General features: G+C 35.7%; 1 protein-coding gene across 2 annotated transcripts in view; it reads left to right on the top strand.

Annotated features, from left to right (window-relative positions):
- Positions 1-3,368: 3,368 nt before the first annotated feature.
- The window catches only part of BTBD9 (BTB domain containing 9), a 126,847-nt gene continuing 111,865 nt past the window's right edge, over positions 3,369-18,350 (top strand). The window contains exons 1-6 of one of the 2 annotated variants that reach the window (XM_039347058.1): positions 3,369-3,581; positions 5,108-5,247; positions 11,752-11,963; positions 13,115-13,478; positions 14,941-15,205; positions 16,821-17,040. In XM_039347058.1, the coding sequence (XP_039202992.1) occupies positions 11,779-11,963; positions 13,115-13,478; positions 14,941-15,205; positions 16,821-17,040 (1,034 nt within the window). In that variant the 5' untranslated portion in view covers positions 3,369-3,581; positions 5,108-5,247; positions 11,752-11,778. The remainder of the gene's footprint in view (positions 3,582-5,107; positions 5,248-11,751; positions 11,964-13,114; positions 13,479-14,940; positions 15,206-16,820; positions 17,041-18,350) is intronic. The other variant, XM_039347057.1, reaches the window with a different exon arrangement.

Below are 18,350 nucleotides of genomic sequence, written 5' to 3'. Positions count from 1 at the left end.
TCACTGCCGGTGAGAGTAGCTTGGGGGAGGCGGAGCTTATGGGTCTGGAAGGGGAGGGGTGTCAGCTAAATTCCTCTCAGTTACGAAGCAGGAATGGAGTGGGGACAGAAAACAGCTACACAATCCTTTCGCCTGTCGACTTCCACCGAGCTTATGCATGCAGTTTCTCCCCCCCCCCTAAATAAACTTGCATGGTGCATTTGTGGTGTTATTTATGACAGATCCTGGCTGGTCAATCTGGCTCCCATCTATAAGTACTGTAGTGCACTGAGTTTTAATAACAAATTAAAAGGAAAGCATTTACTCCCCCCCATTACCTGAAAAGGGGGCAACTTATCACATTTGTGGAAATGCAAGTTTTCAAAGGGCGAATGCCTTTCTTACTTGGTTTATTAACTGCTTCCTTTCCTTCTTCCCTAAACATTCTGGCTGTCTCCAATTTCATTCTTGGTAGTGTTGCTTTAAAAAACTGCTGAGAAGTCCTTTTGCAAGCAGGGCAATTTTCATCAAGGTGTGTATGCGATTGACAAGGCAGAGCCTTTGACAAACAGGCAGGCTTTCTGCTCACTCAGCTTGGAGAGGCTGTGGAGGATTCGCAGGGTGGAAGACTGAGAGGAGGAGATCCCTGTGTGCAGCCTGCTTGCTCCAAGCCAAAGCTTGCTACTGGGGGGGGGCAATGGAAGGGACCCGGGGAGTCACACGCATGCCTACACGTGCACGCACACACCCTGAGCTACTCATTTGGACTTACAGGTAGCCAATGAGAACTCAGAAACTGTGCTCCCTTTCCCCCTCCCTCATGGAAGAGGAGTAGTCTTATACGGCGAGTATAGGCCAAACTCTATATTTTAACTGGAAAAGTTGGGGTCGTCTTATACGCCCAGTCGTCTTATACGCCGGAATATACGGTACCTTGGAACCCTTTTTATGGTTGGTGAATTCCGTAGTGCAATACAAATTGATCCTTGCCTCTAGTCTAAATAAAGGTTGCAGTATTTGAATCATTTTGAAGTGCTGAAAAAAGTTCAAAATGGCAATTTAAGACTTTTTTTCTGGAAGAAGATGGAAAATATTAAATACTTGCATACTAAATTTTGAACTTGTACTCTTTTTTATTCTCTGTTGCTAAAGCGGACTCTTGTGGAATCTTGTTTATGCTTCTTTATATTTTGCACTAGGAAAAATAATTTCAGGTTCTGTTGGCTGTTTGCAAAGCAAAAACCAGAAAATTAGTAAAGAAAATATTGGCTTTGGAGAATACATTGAGAGCCACTTTATAAAGATATTCCTCTCTTACCAGTCACTTTTTTAGCAACTGTTTGAAGTTACAAAAGTGCTGAAAAAATAATTTTACAGCCAAGTTACCATTTAATATCTTCACAGCATTCCTTAATCAAGTGATTATCATTACACTCAGTACATGTTCTATGCTTGTCCTGTGTTTTTTTTCTCCCTTCCCCCCCATTGCAAAGCAAAGAGATTAGAGAGAAAGGAATTGCAAAAGAGTAAACTATTTGCTCTTCTACACATCAAAACTAATGCAATCATAAAAACAGGTTGGGTCTGAAAGCCTCATGCACATTACATAGATAGCTTATAGTACTCTTGTGGAATTTTTTCCTCCAATCTTTCTGTTCTGTGAGGACAGGGAAAACAAGCAATTTCTATAGGCACAATTTCTCCTTTGCCTGATTGTTTCCTGTTGCTGATGCACAATCACATTGCTTTTAATGTGCAGAAGTATATAGCACTCTATTGAAATCCCTTCCTCATCACTCTCTGTTTTGCATGTGGGAGGGAGAAGGGTCAGGAAAAGGAGAGCTGGCCTACAGAAATTACTTGGTCTGTCTCCCCACACCTGGAGGGATTGGAGAAGAAGAGATTTCAAGAGAGTACTGCAAGTTTGCCTAGCTGGAAAGTATAGTTGTGGTTTCATAATTGCTCAGCAGTGGAGTTGCTGGTCCCAGTTAAGGTCATTACAAGTGAGGACTGCTTGTAGTGGTTTTATTTATTTGATTTCTATAGCTTCTCATCTCAATAAGTGACTCTGGGCAGCATACATCATAAAAACAACTTAAATAGTACAAAATAAATATATACGGTTAAGGCATAAGGCTACAAACTGAGAGTATGAGTTCTACTCCCATCTTTAGGCATGAAGCCTGTTCAATTACCCTGGGCCAGTCACTTTATCTAGTCATAAGAAGCAGAAGCAGATAATTACAAATCACTTCTGAAATCCTGCTAAGAAAACTTTGTGGACTTTCCAGGCAGTTGCTAGTTGTATTTCTTCAATAAATAATCACAAAATAGATCTGCAAATAGAATGACTGGTTAAAAAAAAAAAAGCAAAGATAGTACCAATAGCGATGGGTGCCTTAGTTGCAATCCCAAAACAACCCTTGAACTCTATTGGCATTGATAAAATCATCATAAGTCATTTGCAAAAAGCACCTTTACATGTTATTATCTTGCTTCCTGCAACAATACCTTTCATACCATCAAACATCTGCCTATCTCAGGTCTTTGGGAAGGGCTTGATAGGTGAATGCGAAACCCAGTCTAATTTGGCTGACTGACAATCTGGCAGACTGTGTGGCCAACCATAATTGGAGAATACAGAGGAAAAAAATAATAGTATCTTTTGTACCTGCAAGTGCAATTTTCATCGTATAAACTGGTTGTTGCATTCTGAACCCTACATCAGTGAAGGAATGAAAGCTGTTTTCACTGCATTATGGCATAAAAAGGGCAACATGATTGTAACGTGTAACATTTGCAATAATTATTTTTTAATGTCACCATTCCAATTTGCTTAATGCATAGGATAATTACTAGAAGGAAAGTTTAGTTTAGTTTTGGTTTATCTGGTCTACCTTTTACTGGGCAGGGAAATTGCAAACTAGATGGAAGCAAGGGTCCAGAAGGCCAATGATTAGAAAAAGACTTCTTTCTCTGACTCTTCTAATCTGGACTTTTATGATTGTGCCTATCTATCCTAAGGCCAGTGTGATCTTATCTGTATGTTGTGAAAGAATCTCCTTTGAGAGTTTTCCAAAAAAAAAAAAAAAGGAAAACGCAACTGATCTTTGTTAGTAGCAATGGACTAATTCGGAAAACAAGTTGAATCGAGTCGGATAGTATAAGCTGCTGCTACAGTTTCGTTTAATAAAAAGTAAAATACTGAAACGAATCTCAGTTTGTTTCTTCCTCCGATTAAGTTTCGTCGCAGTTCAAACAGGAAAATTATGTTTTGACCGCCCTCGCTGGCGTCCATCCGCCTGGGTTGAATTTCAGCCTTGAATTTCTCCATTTTTAAGGAGCGTATTTCCAAGAGGAGATAGGTAAAGATGATGTGGCTTGTTTTTTCTTTTCTTTCTTCGGGAATTACCCAGCGCCAAAAAGGAACAATCTCCACCTCTACAAATTTGTATCTTGAAATTTCATTACCGTCGCGATGACGTCGGCGCGCCGAACGCTCGCGCTGTCGTTGCTAGGGTGACGTCAGTGCTCGCGGCGACGCCTGAACGCCACGGCCGGCGAAGGGGGGGGGGAGTGGTCCTGCTCCAGCGCTCCTACCGGTAAGTCTGGCGGCGAAAGGGCTTGGGAGGGGAGTTTCTTCGGGGTTCTCCCACGCGCCTGCTTGCTCGTATAGGGCCACGCGCAAGCGGCAAGCCGCCACGGCCGTTAATATCGGTTCGCCGTTCCCTGCCGGGCAACCCCGCGGCCCTGAGCATTTCTTAGCCACTCGGCGAGGTTATTTCAAGGCAAAGCGAAGGGCATCTGATGGGGATTCCCAAGGAGTCGTCGCTAGCTTTTTGTCAAGGGCTCCGCATCGAGATGGGCAGCAGGTTTCGCGCACGGTTTTCCTGGGGGTGCAAGCGGCGATGGGGCTTCGTTCATCCCATAATGAAAGCTGTACGTCTGGAATTTAGGATCCTGGGTAGGAGGGGCCGTTGTGTGCAATTGACGCCCTTTACGTACATGGGCCTTTAAGCCTATGCTTTGGAATGCAAAGTCCAGTTTTTTTAGTTATTACTTAACCGGATTTGTATGTAGCTCTTTGTAAAATAAAATAAAAGCGAAACTGCACTATTAAGGCCGTTCATGTGCCAGGGGCGTGTGTTTAATTAAATTTACCAGAACATAATTACATCCCCCCCAAAAAAAAAACAACATTAGGAAAATTATTTTGAATAAAGTAGTTAGTGACAGTTCTGTGATATTGAAATTACATTGTCCGTCTCCAAAAAGGTAATGATCAGATTCTTAGACTGCAACTCTCATCCACCTCGTTTAACTCAGTTGGGCTTCTAAATAAGTGTGTACTCTACAGAAATCCACTGTTAATGCTGTTTGTTTTGTAAGTGGTACACATAAAAAAATCTTTATCTCTTTTTTAAAAAACATATAAAGTTTGGGCCAATTGTACTGATGGCAGGTTGATGTAATGATTGAAATCAAATTTGCCTTTAAATACTCACACAACAGTGACACTTGCTGGCATAAGCATGTGGTACAAAATGCAATGTTGAAAAAGTGAACCTCACAATTTCATAATGCAAACTCAAGCATTTCAAATTTGTTACCCTATGTTTTATGTCACTGGTTTTGCATTGTGACATCACAAAATATGTTTTTGGTAAATGAGGGTAACTCTTGGTAAATGAGGGTAACTCATACTAAACCAAACAGTCAAAAGTAGGGGTATCTAAAAGGGAAGCCCCTTTGATAGAACCTTTTGAACAGATTCTTCTACTTTCTGCTTTTCAAAAACATATCAGCTTTATCTCATTGTATCATGAGAAAAAATTACAGGGGAACCGCATGTAGCATCTTGAATTCCCACATGAGAGTATAAGAAATTTTCTAAAACAGTTTTTTTTTTCTATACAAATAATCTGCGTCTGCTGTCTGACCAGAGATTCTAGCTTTGGAATGCAAAGGTGTGCAATATATACATTGGTGTTTACTGTAACACTCAATAAGGCATGGAGCTATAGACCATACAAATAACATTTTCTTTTTTTTAAGACCATGCTATGCTTATCAATTTGTACTAAATTCTTATGCTTTTCAGAATAATTCTTGTGGTTTCTTGCTATAGATAGTAAAAGAAAGACAACATACATGAAATAAGTAAAATAAAAGTAAAAGAAGACATGTTATCTGGGGAATTCTGGAGTTCACATCAACATCTTAAGATTACTGAGGTTGAGAAACACTGTTTAAGACAGTTGCCAACAGGTACTGCATAATGGTCCCATATGATCCAGAGCATCTTTTCCCCTGTTGGATCTCACTTCCCCCACCCTAAAACATATTCGGTTACATTTGCATATGTCATTTTTCTAAGAAATAAAGGTTGGGATTAAAGTTATTTTTATCCTCATTGTAATCTTGTGTGATATGATTGGTTAGGCTGAAAATAATTAATTAGGATATGGTAATCCAATGAGAAATGGAGGATTAGGATTTGCTGACCCACCTGAGGTAGCGAAAGATATTTTGGATCAGCCCTTTCTGTCTGTAAATATCTTTTTTTTTTCTCACAATATGCTTGAGACAATCAGTGATCTCTTTACATCTCTTTCCAGAGTTGATAATTATACATAGATACATATCTGTGTATGTTTGTCAAAATTTATTTGCTAAACCTATGGCACAAATATGAAATGTGTTTTGCATTAACTACAAGATGTAACATGTTTTTATGATTTTATTTTCTCTATGTATTATGTCTGTATCTGTTCATTCTGGAGAGCTTAAACTATTTTAGCCTTAAATTAAATCTGTGTGCGAATTTAAGAGAAACAATTGGTTTCAACCTTCATGATTGAGGAAAATTTTTTTTTCAATGAAAGTTTTTTATTTTTTCCATATAAACATTATAAAAAAAACAGTATACAATACAATTTTAAGATAAAATAAGCATTATTACGACCTGCGCACTCCCCCCAGGCCGCGTCCACCCTCTCTTAAAACATTCCCTACTTCCCTCCTCTTTCTCACCTCCCATCCTACTCTCTTCCCCTCCCCTTCTCCTCTCACTACCCTACTTCCTCTCTACACTTGCCCACCTCTCATCCCTATCAAACCCATGAACGCAGCATAAGGGGAGTGCCCAGGCCGCACCCCTATAAGCAACCATTATCTATATTACACTTACCCCCCCCACATTTCCTCCCTCCCACCCCCAACCCCCCTCCCTTCACTTCCCAGAGCAGAATACAGGGTTAATAATTAAAAGAATTTATAATAATAAGAAAAAAGAAAAAGAAAAAAGAAAAAAAAGAAAAAAAGAAAAAATAATAAAAAAGGGGAAAAAAATTATCATACTTAACCTTTAACTCCAATAGCCTATAAGACAATTCTCTGTAATATTTACTATAATATTCATTCATAAAATAAGTGAAACTTTTTAGTTCCATACTTTTTCTGAATATAATCTATCCATCTTCTCCATACAGTAATATATCTTTCTTGTGTATGATCCTTTAAATAGGCAGAAATTTTTGCCATCTCTGCAAAACTAGATACTTTAAATACCCATTCTTCTAAAGTAGGCAAAGAATCTTTTTTCCAATATAAATCTATTAATAACCTTGCGGCAGTTAATAAATTCAACATCAAAATAGTTTCTTTATCATTTAAATCCACAAAGATACCCAATAAAAATAGTTGAGGAGTAAACTTTATCTTCCTTCTAAAAATCTTTTGAATGTTCCACCAAATCATAATCCAAAATGCCTTTACCTTTTTACAATTCCACCAAATATGAAAATATGTTGCATCTTTATTACCACATCTCCAACATTTGGGCTGTATGTTAGGATACATACAAGATAATTTTTTAGGATCTAAGTGCCATCTGTAAAACATTTTATAAAAATTTTCTCTCAAATTTTGAGCTTGTGTAAATTTAACATTTCTAGTCCAAATTGTCTCCCATAAATCCAATGAAATCGGTTCCTGTATATTTTGAGCCCATTTAATCATACAGTCTTTAACCAATTCTGTTTCCGAGTCTAACTCTAATAAAACATTGTAAATTCTTTTTATATGGGCCTGACTCTGATTTTTAATCTGAATAACCAATTGTTTATCTTCTAATGTTATTCCCTCTTTCTTATCTACAGTCCATCTATCCACTATTTGTAAGTATTGAAACCATGACTGTAGAGTATTTTATTGCCTTAATACATCTAGGGATTTCAAATGCCAATTCATGATTGAGGAAGATTTTAAATTCAAGGCTCTGATCTAGAATTAATCATATCCACTCTTTCAGTTCAGAATTACTGTATCACTGTGGTTCTTGTTTTGCTTAAAAAATTGTTTGCCTTATTTAAGAAGGATGCCTTGAGAACTAGGTGGATGAATATTAACACTGTAAGTAAAACTGTGATTTTGATAAGTTATTTATTGTTTATTTACCAAATTACCTAAAGATTCTTGGAGCTCTACAGTATTAAATGCGTAAGAAAAAATATGCTACAAAAGTACACAAGTAAAAGATCCACGTACAAGTGAAAGAATAAAATTACATTTAAATAAAGTACAACTGAACTAAGATGAAACCAAGGCCCAGTGTGCTTTTGAAAAGCTCTGAGCAGTTTCTGAAAGGCAGTCTCAGGCTTAGAGCCAATTAGAAATTCATTGGGAGGCTTTTCCAAAGGACTGGCACAGCCGTTAAAAAGTAATGCCACTAACAGTTGGCATTAAAGTAGATTGATTTGAATGGACCAATTCTGATGGGAGAATGCAGTCTTGCAATTAATCAGGTACCAGGTCATGCAGGTCAATATCAGCACTTTAAATTTTATCTGGAGGTCTATTAGTAATCATTGTAAGACCTACAGCACTTATATAATATGCTTCCATAGGCAAACACCAGTCAGTACATCAGACAGTACAATTTGAATTAACTGCAGACTCTATGAAATCTTCAAAGTCAGCCCCATGTACACCACATTATAGTAATCTTAAGGGAAGTCATTGTAGCAAAGTCCTCCTGGCCAGATAGGCCCACAGTGGTGCACCAGCCAAAGCTAGGAAAGTGCCATCTTCCAGGGCAGCTTGGCAATCGGTACACCAATAAGCTATCTAGCTTTCCGTATGGCCCAAGAACTCGCAGCCTGTCCACTGCAGGAGCAGTGCCTACACTGACTGAAACGCATCCCAATAAATCAGTGCCATTACCCCCTCTGATGTTACTGGCTTGAAGGCTTGATGCAGGAACTTAGACCCAGCTGGGCAGACCTCATTCTTACCTTCACTCAGCCAAATCTCAATAACAACAACAGGCCTGACTGTTCACATACCAATAAACCATGAATTGGAATGTTCTTACACCAGACCACGGGTATCAAACTCGCCATGTCACATGATGTGTCACAACGTATCACAACTCTCTTTGCATTGCCGGCAATGGGGTGGGTGTGGCTTCGGTATGATGAAAGTGGCCTGCGGGCTGGCAATTTAACACCCCTGCATTAGACAGATCAGGCATTTACTAGCAACACCCTAAGTCAGATTCACTCACCATCTGGCAGAACAGACTATCTGGTTTCTCCTGCTATATGTCCTATGCGTATGAGTCTTGTATATGATGTAATGGCATCACAGGAGATCCTTGTCAGCTTGCACTGAACACTTTGTAGCTTGCCAGGTTTTACACTATAAAATGTAAGAGTTCCAGCTCCTAAAAAAACAAACAACTGTAATCCACTGTTGACAGGCCATTTTCCTGGGAAATCTCTGACTGGCTCAGATAGAGAAAAGTTAATTAATTGTTGATTTTAGAAAAACAAAAAGTAAACATCTTTTCCATGTCCACTGTACAAAAATGGCAGCCCAATAACTTTCATTGAAGAAGCCTTTATCTTAGAATGGAGTGATTCACATTGATATTAATAAAAGCAGTTTGCATTATGTTGATTTACTGTAAGTCTGAATGGATTCAGTGGTATACAGATCTAATAGAGAAAAATGAAATTACTCTAGTAAATTTTAAAAAACTAGCAAAATAGAAACAAGCTGAAATACCAGTGATGTGCTCTTAAGGAAGTCTTAAAACTACTAATCTAGTTGACTGTTTTGTTGACTGAGACATTTAATATTGTTACATATATTTAACAAAGTAACACAGTAACAGAGATGGAAGGGATCTTAGAAGTCTTCTAGACCAGTGGTTCTCAACCTGTGGGTTGGGACCCCATTTGGGGTTGAACAACCATTTCACGGGGGTCGCCAAACAACGCAGTCCACCATTTTTTCCCCCTTTTCCTTAGCTATGCTACTTCCTTTTATTCTATTGGCTTTTGAAAGCCAATAGAATAGACTCTCTTGAATAGAGTCTAATTCTATTGGCTTTCAAAAGCCAATAGGAATTGTCCAGGCTGTCTCTGCCCTGCTGAGCCCGCCAAAAGTCCCATTCTGCAAACGGTGCTGCACCAGATGAGTAGTCCTCGACTTACGACCGGTTGAGTAGTCCTCGACTTACGACCGGTTGGGGGTCACGGCATTAAAAAGGTTGAGAACCACTGTTCTAGACCAACTCTCTGCTTAAGCAGGAGACCCTATTTACCATTTCAGAAAAGTGATTGTCCAGTCTTTTTAAAAACCTCCAGTGATGGGAGCACCCACAACTTATGATAGCAAAGCATTCCACTGATTAATTGTTTTAACTGTGAAGAAATTTCTTCTTTTTTCTAGTTTGGTTTTCTCCTTGATTAGTTTCTATCCATTGTTTCTTGTTCTGCCTGCAGGTGCTTTGGAGAAGAGGTTGACCCCCTATATAACCCCCTATGTAACACTTGCCTCTCTCCTCCTTGACAAGGAAAGTTGGCAGAATTTGTCTGTGACCTGCATTACAGTTTCATAAAAAAAGTTGGGAAACAGCTATAAAGCTAGATGGTTTTTGAAGATCAAAAGGATTTTAAAAATCATGTTTTGATTGAATATTATTTTGCTGGGTTTTTGTTTGTTTTACATTTTGTGTCACACAATGAACTATGTTTCAGAAAACAACATTTCATTTTACTTTGTCTTAACCAGACTTCATGTTACATATGAAGATATTGTTCTGTATAAATGTGGACAAAGATTAAAGAACAAGAAGCTATTTTTAAGTGGCTAAAACTCTTAGCTTTATTATCTATCACTCATATTTTAGTTTGGAGTAATGTAAGTTAAGGTCTTACATCATGTTAAGATCTTATATTAAATGAGTTAAGATTTAAGAGTTGCATAAATACTTGCTCTTTGTACAACAAAAGATGATTTGATGATATAACCATAAGATGATATAAATATAATTGTGTATGCCTAAAATAATGAAATGGATATTCTATAGCTTTATTCTTGTGTAGATAAGAAACTCTTATTGGAAAATGCAAATTGTTTTTAAATGTACACAAAGCCTTATTTTTCCCAAAATAGGAGTTTGGGGGAGGGGAAGTAACTTTAAGCTACATACTGTATAATAACATGAATGAAAAAAAAGGGCAAAAGTGTATGTTTTGCAAATGTCATGTACTGTAAGTAGTCCTTGACTTATGATATTCATTTAACAACAGATCAAAGTTATGACAATGCTGAAAAAAGTAACTTATGATCTGTCCATGGTAATGTGATTGTGATTTAGGCACTTGGCAACTGGTTTGCATTTACAGCAGTTGCAATATCCTATAGAGACATGAACATGATTTGCTACTTTCCCAGCTGGCTTCCGACAAGCAATTGGGTCTGATTACCTGATGAATCACTTGCTTAATGACCAGAGTTCCTGTCCCAATTGTTATCATAAATCAACAGTTACCTACATTCCTTTCAGAGGTTTATTAGAATATAAATAGTTGAAATTTCACTTTCTGTGAAGTCTCTATCCTATGAGATTGGATTCAACTAGAGTTTTACAGGAAGTGAATAGTTAATTTTGCCTTGATTAAACTTATTTCTTAAGAAAATCATCTAATATTAATAATTAAAAATCACTCTTATCTCTGTTTCAGATAATTAATTAGACTCTGGGGGAAAGAGTTCATAAATATTCATATTCTAGCTAATTATGCATGAAAGGTTCTGTTACAGCTTTCAGTATTTGATTTGAGTGCTCCTATATAGGGCCTAACTGATCTGCGGTTACAGAATCAGTCTTAACTTGTACAGAATATACAATTGAGCAAGCACTATAATATAATTATTTTATTTATTTTAATTTTTAGAAGAGCCTCTTTATATGGTTTATATATCAACATAACAGTTTTAGCAATGATTTGATGAAAATATTGTTGCATTTTGTTTATGTCTTATGTATGAAATTACATTAAAAAATGATTAAAGTATTTGTTTTCCCAGGCCTTAAGTTAGGGTGATTAAGTTTGGGGTTTTTTTTTACTGCTATTGAGCTAATGAGTTTTGCCTTTTTCTATATAAGTTGCTTTTTTCTTCATTGAAAGTCTCTCTGAATCGCTAAGAAATAGGACAGTCTTGAAATTAAATTAATTAATTAAATAACACTGCTTTTTTTTTCTGGGTGGCATATATTTCCTTGATTTCTTTTCCCAAAAGAATATTGTGAAATAGGTTGAGCTATAAGAAAATGACTGGCCTAAGGTCACCCAGTTAGCTTCCTTGGTGAGTTCGTGGACTTAATTCTGCGTTCTAGGCAGTACCTTTATATTTAAGTTATGGTCCATTTAACATTTATAATGATTTTCTTCATTATTTTTATGCTGTATTTTTTAGGTGTAGCATAAACATTTCTTGTACAACATGAGCAACAGTCATCCACTCCGACCTTATACAGCAGTAGGTGAAATAGACCATGTTCACATTCTGTCTGATCATGTTGGTGTTCTGATGAATGGGGAGGAATACAGTGATGTTACCTTTATAGTGGAAAAGAAACGTTTTCCTGCACACAGGGTTATTCTGGCTGCAAGGTGTCAATATTTCAGGTGATGTATAATGTCTTTTCAGATGTACTTTGAGTTTCTGGTAAGCAGGATGTAGTAAAAAGCCATTAAGAAATAATCTGATACTATCTGTCCAACAATGCCTTTTTTAATGTAAAAATATAAATGTAACTGCACTGTTATACTTGACTACCATTACATACATTTCTCAAACCAATAGGCTACAATTTAAGGAGGATTGAAATTCAGAATGATCATACAATTGTTTCCAGCAAAAAATGCTTTAACAAAACGAGTTAATGCTATGAAACAGATTATGAAATTTCCCATTATCTATTTGTTCCCAACTCTTTGAAATGCAAGAATCTTAAAAAATTAGTTTCTGGTTGAAATCTGGTATTAAAAACTGAAGAGAAAGGCAGTTTGGTATTAATGTTCTTTTTCCCTTTAATTCTGTTATTTTTTTCTTGTTATTTAGGGTATTTTTTCTTTATAAGTATATAGTTTATTATGCATACATTTATTTTTTTCTTGTAACATGTATACTTTTCTATAATATCTATAATGCTGTCTAGTATGTAATATTTTTGAAGAAAATGTAATAACAATGGTTTCAGAATTTGTAAAAATGACTCCCCAAATTAATTCCCAAATCTAGAGCAAATAGATTGTCTGTGATGGTTAATTTTACGCATTTCCAAGGAATTCCATTTTTTTTCTCAATCTCCCATAGTACTGTATATTCTATTTTGGAAACTCCTCCAATCCTTTGAATAACGATTTCTCAAAGGCTACAGGCCTTAAAGGGAAGGAGGGAACAGAGAGGACAAATACTGCAAAGTTCTTTCACTAGCACAGTGTTCAGTATTGCTGTGTCTCTTGTTTGTAATGCAAATCCTGCTGCGTACAGTATCTCTATATTAAAGCAATATCCTTTTTTCATTTTATATAGCTGTCTCCGGGAATCAGTTGCAAGTAATTTTTAACTACTTGATACAAGCTGTCAACAGTCTCAAATGCAAACAAAAGACTATAATTTTTGTCTTAAGAACTAAGTGTGATGATTTTACAGTGGTAAAAATATCACTTGCAGGAGGAAATTTTGGGATTTGTGTTATTTCATTCTTTCTGTTTTAGGGTTTGCATGATTTTATCAAATGCAATTTTTTTATTCTTTCTCTGCCTTTGAACAGAGCGTTATTATATGGTGGAATGCGTGAATCTCAGCCTGAAGCAGAAATCCCTCTCCATGATACCACCGCAGAGGCCTTTACAATGTTATTGAAATATATTTATACCGGTCGTGCCACATTAAGAGACGAGAAAGAAGAAGTCCTGTTAGATTTTTTGAGTTTAGCACATAAATATGGTTTTCCAGAACTGGAGGATTCAACCTCTGAATACCTTTGCACCATTCTTAACATTCAAAATGTTTGCATGACCTATGACGTTGCTAATCTCTACTCACTACCTAAATTGACATGTATGAGCTTCATATTTATGGACAGAAATGCTCAAGAGGTACTCTCCAGTGAAGGTTTTCTGTCTCTTTCTAAGGTATGAGAACAATTTAGGTTTTTTTTTTTTAAATTGCTTTTTATACATATTTGAAAAATATTATTGAAATGGTTGAAAATAGAATTTAAAACTATTATCCAAATGTTTATCTTTCAGTGGACCAGATGGCATTCAACAATAATTTGGCTTTTCCTATATAAATCCTTTCAATAATCAGTCATTCCTGGAATATGTTCTACCTGAATAATCATTGTTCCATTTTCAGTCACAATTGTTCCTCAGTTCTTAATCTTTCCTTCTCTGAAATGTGTTGAGACTAGGAAGATGGCTGTTGAAAAGGCTCTGTGTTCAGGAGGATAAAGTTTCTGTGCTTGCGTGTAATTCTGTAATCATTAATTAAAAGTATCAATATGTACTTATAATCTGCCCCAATCCTGGAAGATTCTGGGTAGAATAACAAGAACCCACAGTATAATAAAAAGGATCTTCATGAAACAAAAATAAATTTCAGTCATGAGCCAGGGGAATGGTTTTGCTCCAAGTTAATTTTATTTATTAATTTTATTAATAGGATTGTATTAAACTATATGATTTATATAATAGAAATGAATAATCTTTAGTTTCAGATACATGAATGGTTAGTAAAGAACTGCTGCTAATATTGCTTTATATAGGAAGGATAAAACTTACGTGGATATCTGGGATGTTGGTTTTATAAGCAAATGTTTATTGCCAACAAAATGTATTAGCTCATAATGAAGATATTGTAGAATTCAAATAGTATAGTTTTACTTGGAGCTTTTTAGTTCTGCTTTCTCCCTGTTGCTTGTCACCTTCTTGCCACTTTCCCCCACTAATGGACCAATTATTTCCTTCACTTTTTTCTTGTTTTTTACATGTTGAAAGAAGCTTTTTTTGTTATTTTTGACTTTGGTCGCAAGCCTTAGTTCATTTTGAGCCTTAGTTTCCTCACTTCATCTTTGCGTGCTCGGGCTATTTGCTGATATTCTTAGTTATGTGCCCCTCTTTCCACTTTCTATACTTGTCCTTTTTATCTTTCAATTTATCAAAGTTCTTTATGCAGCCATGCTGGTTTCTTTTGAGAGCTGTTATTTTTTCCTCTTTGTTGGTATTGTGCTGGACTGGGCTTTTATTATCTCAACTTTTCAAAATTTCCCAAGCTTCTTGAGTTGTTTTCCCCTTGAGGATTCTCATCCATGGAATCCTTCCTAAGCCCTCTCTAAGTTTATTGAAATTAGCTCTCTTAAAGTCCAAGACTCTAGTTTGACTGTGTTCTATTGCTTGTGCTTCCATAATGTTGAATTCCAATATTGCATGATCACTTCCTCCCAAGGTTCCTGTGGCTTCAACATCTTCTATCATTTATTGCCAACAGAATTTATTAGCTCATAATAAAGATAATGTAGAATTCAAATAGTATAGTTTTACTTGGAGCTGACTGAACAATCTTACATTACTGCCATTTCTTTTTATTTTTTAGCCAGCACTTCTCAGTATTGTACTGAGGGATTCATTTGCAGCTCCTGAGAAGGACATTTTTCAAGCATTGATGAATTGGTGTAAACACAATCCTAAGGAAAATCATTCTGAAATCATGAAGGCCGTGCGCTTGCCATTGATGAGCTTGACAGAGCTTTTAAATGTCGTAAGACCTTCGGGATTGCTATCTCCTGATGCTATTTTGGATGCCATTAAAGTTCGATCTGAAAGTCGGGACATGGACCTCAACTATAGGGGCATGTTAAGTAAGTATTTTGAACTTGCAAAGGAAGGTTTTATACGTGTCTTTATTTCTTTTAATTTAATTTCTTTTTAATTGAAAATGTTAAGTTAACCAGCAGAAGTGTATGTAGCCTTTAATAACTGATTGTATATCCTAATTATATTGCCTGGTCCTAATTCATCTAATCCTCAGTAAACCAGTGAAACATTTTTCCTTGTTCCTTGGTATTGAAAGGTTGAGTCAATGAAAAACTATTCTTGTAATTAATCCTATTCTTAAGTGAGTTGGGAGTGCTACTGCATGGCGTATGTGTCACAGTAATTAGGGGAATGTTTTATGAACCAGTTTTGTTTTCTTTTTATGATATAACTTTAGGAAGTTGTCTTAAGGGCACAAAGAAATGGGCGGAGAGGGAAATATTAGTTCTTTGACTGATCTATTTATGGAATTTTGAGATATACCATCATTTTTCGGCAAAAATTCAAACAATTAATCCATCTTGAATATTTCTTAATTCTAAATTTCATTAAATTAAATAGCTGTAAACTTTTATGATTTTTTTTTCTGTTCCCATATTCCATGTTCCTTTATTAGAATGGTGTTTTTATAAAGAGGCTGTTTCTATTAACTAGGTAATTTTTAATTATCGATCAAATTTGATTGATTTCTCAGAAATTAGCATTTTATGCATTTTATACAGTGATTAATATCTATATGTTATTTATAAGGATGTAGGTTTATACATATGTTGTATATAGCATGTTTAAATGTGTGTTATGTATGTGTTATGAGAGCAAGCAACAAAATTTCATTTTTAATGTGTGCCAATATGCCCACAGTAAAAAAAATCAAATAAAGGTTATCTATTTATCCATCTATTTATCTATCTATCTACCTATCTATCTATCCATCCATCCATCCATCCATCAATCAATCTGTATTCAAAATATTAAAGGTTTTAACATGATCAAAAATTATTATTAAATTTATTTGCAGCCTATCTCACTATGGAGCTACTCTACAACAATAAAAAACAAGGAAATAAAAAGGAAGTTTAAGCAGAGTAAATGTAAAATAATAGAACAATAAAATAAACAAAAAAGTAAAAGATAGTACATCAATATGACTCAAAAAGTGATGAGCGAGATAGGAGCACAGAACAAGCAATGACACTTAGGCTTACATACTGCTTCACAATAGTTTACAGAACTCTCTAGTCAGCATATTGCCCCTAACAATCTGGATCCTCATTTTACCAACCTTGGAAGAATGGAAGGCTGAGTCAACAATGAGCCACTCAGAATCGAACTCCTGGAGTGAGCAGTGAGTTAGCTACAGTACTGCATTCTAACCACTGCGCCACCATGGCAAGGGAAGGAAGGTGGCATCTGCTATCAATCTAGCAGCCACCTCCAGAGTCAAATTCCTCCATTGGGTCCCCAGACCAACTTGCAGAACCAAGTCTTAGTCATTGGGGCTTTGGTTGTCATGACTATCTTATTGCTTTCTTGATTAGTATTTATTGAACTTTTTTCATTGTTCTGACAAAAGTCACAAGGAAGAGATGGCGTATATTACCAATCAGTTGGAAATGTGCTAGAAAGAAAAAATAAACTATTTTTCATTGCTGTTTCCAGTACCAGGGGAGAACATTGCCACTATGAAATATGGAGCCCAAGTGGTTAAAGGGGAATTGAAATCTGCTTTATTAGATGGAGACACACAGAACTATGATCTAGACCATGGATTTTCCCGACATCCTATCGATGATGACTGCCGTTCTGGTATTGAAATTAAATTGGGTCAGCCATCAATAATCAATCACATACGAATACTATTATGGGATCGAGATAGCAGGTTGGTTCTAAGTCTTTTTGTTTTTCATTCTTGGCCTTTAAAAAAAAAGATGAAATGAGCTTGGGAATATGGTCATTTTATTGTCTTTAGATTGAGAACTTCAGCTGATACAAAGAAATTTAGTTGAAGAAAACTTATGAAGTGATCTCAAGTACATAAAATCATTAAAATGAAATAACATAGTAGAATAATGAAAGATAAAGACATGGTAAAAATAAGTGGGAATATTCCATTATTTTAAAAAATGATAATATTTTGTGCTAAAGGTTTCAGAAGTTGATCAAAACTTTCTACTTTTAAGAGTGCTTTAATTATAATAATAATGGTCTTTGATTATAATAAAGATCTGAGAGTCCTTTAAATGCCTAATTTCACTGCTGTTTTTATAAAAATACTGATTTAAATATTTTTATTACTACTTTAATAATTACCTATTGTTTGGGGGGGAGGGTGGGGTGGTTTGGGAGGGGGGGTGGATGTTTATTTGTAAAATTTTTGAAAAAAATTCAATAAAAAAAAAATAATAATTACCTATTGTTTTACGAACGCCAGTTTGCACCATGTTAAAAATAGGGAGACTAGTTCTAGTTCTGCTTTCCTCTCTCAGCCCTAGAGAGGAGGCAGTAGTAAACCACTTCTGCAAACTGTTGTGAAAAAAACTTGCAGGGACTAGTCAGGGTTAGTCACCAGAAGTTAATACTGACTTAAAAGGTACTAAAGGGGGGGAAAAAGGTTTTATACTTGTAGTTTTGTGTGTCTTCTGAACTGTTTATAGAAGATAGATGGTATATAAAAGTTTTAAGTAGGTACAGATGTTGATAAAATACAATAACGTATTTGATAAAATGAGTAAGAGTAAAAATTATAGTAGAAGATAAACGTCAAACAAAAATTATGGAAAAATGGGTTTTAAGGTACAGATGTTGATAAAATACAATAATGTATTTGATAAAGTTGATAAAGTGAGTAAGAGTAAAAATTGTAGTAGAAGATAAACATCAAACAAAAATTATGGAAAAATGGGTTATTACACATCCACATGCTCAAGCTGTTTAATGATGTCTATGTTCTAAATATTTTCAGGTTGCTGTTAATTTTTTTATGTACAACTTCTCTGGTTAAGTTTAAATTCTAAAATTAAAAACACACAATACTTTATTTTATATCTTAAGCATGTTAAATATTTGCATTTATCTGAAAGTGAGGTGGATTTGTTGTATATTTAACTTTATCTTGCCTCATAAAGTTGATGAGTTAATCAAACAGTTCCTGCAGAACTGTTGAATATATTTTGGGTCTTTGTAAGGAAT

Source organism: Crotalus tigris, unplaced genomic scaffold (assembly GCF_016545835.1).
Source record: "Crotalus tigris isolate CLP2741 ecotype Arizona unplaced genomic scaffold, ASM1654583v1 scf7180000018048.2368360, whole genome shotgun sequence".
NCBI lineage: Eukaryota > Metazoa > Chordata > Lepidosauria > Squamata > Viperidae > Crotalus > Crotalus tigris.
The sequence above is the reverse complement of the archived record's forward strand: the minus strand, read 5'-3'. Positions and strand labels throughout refer to the sequence as shown.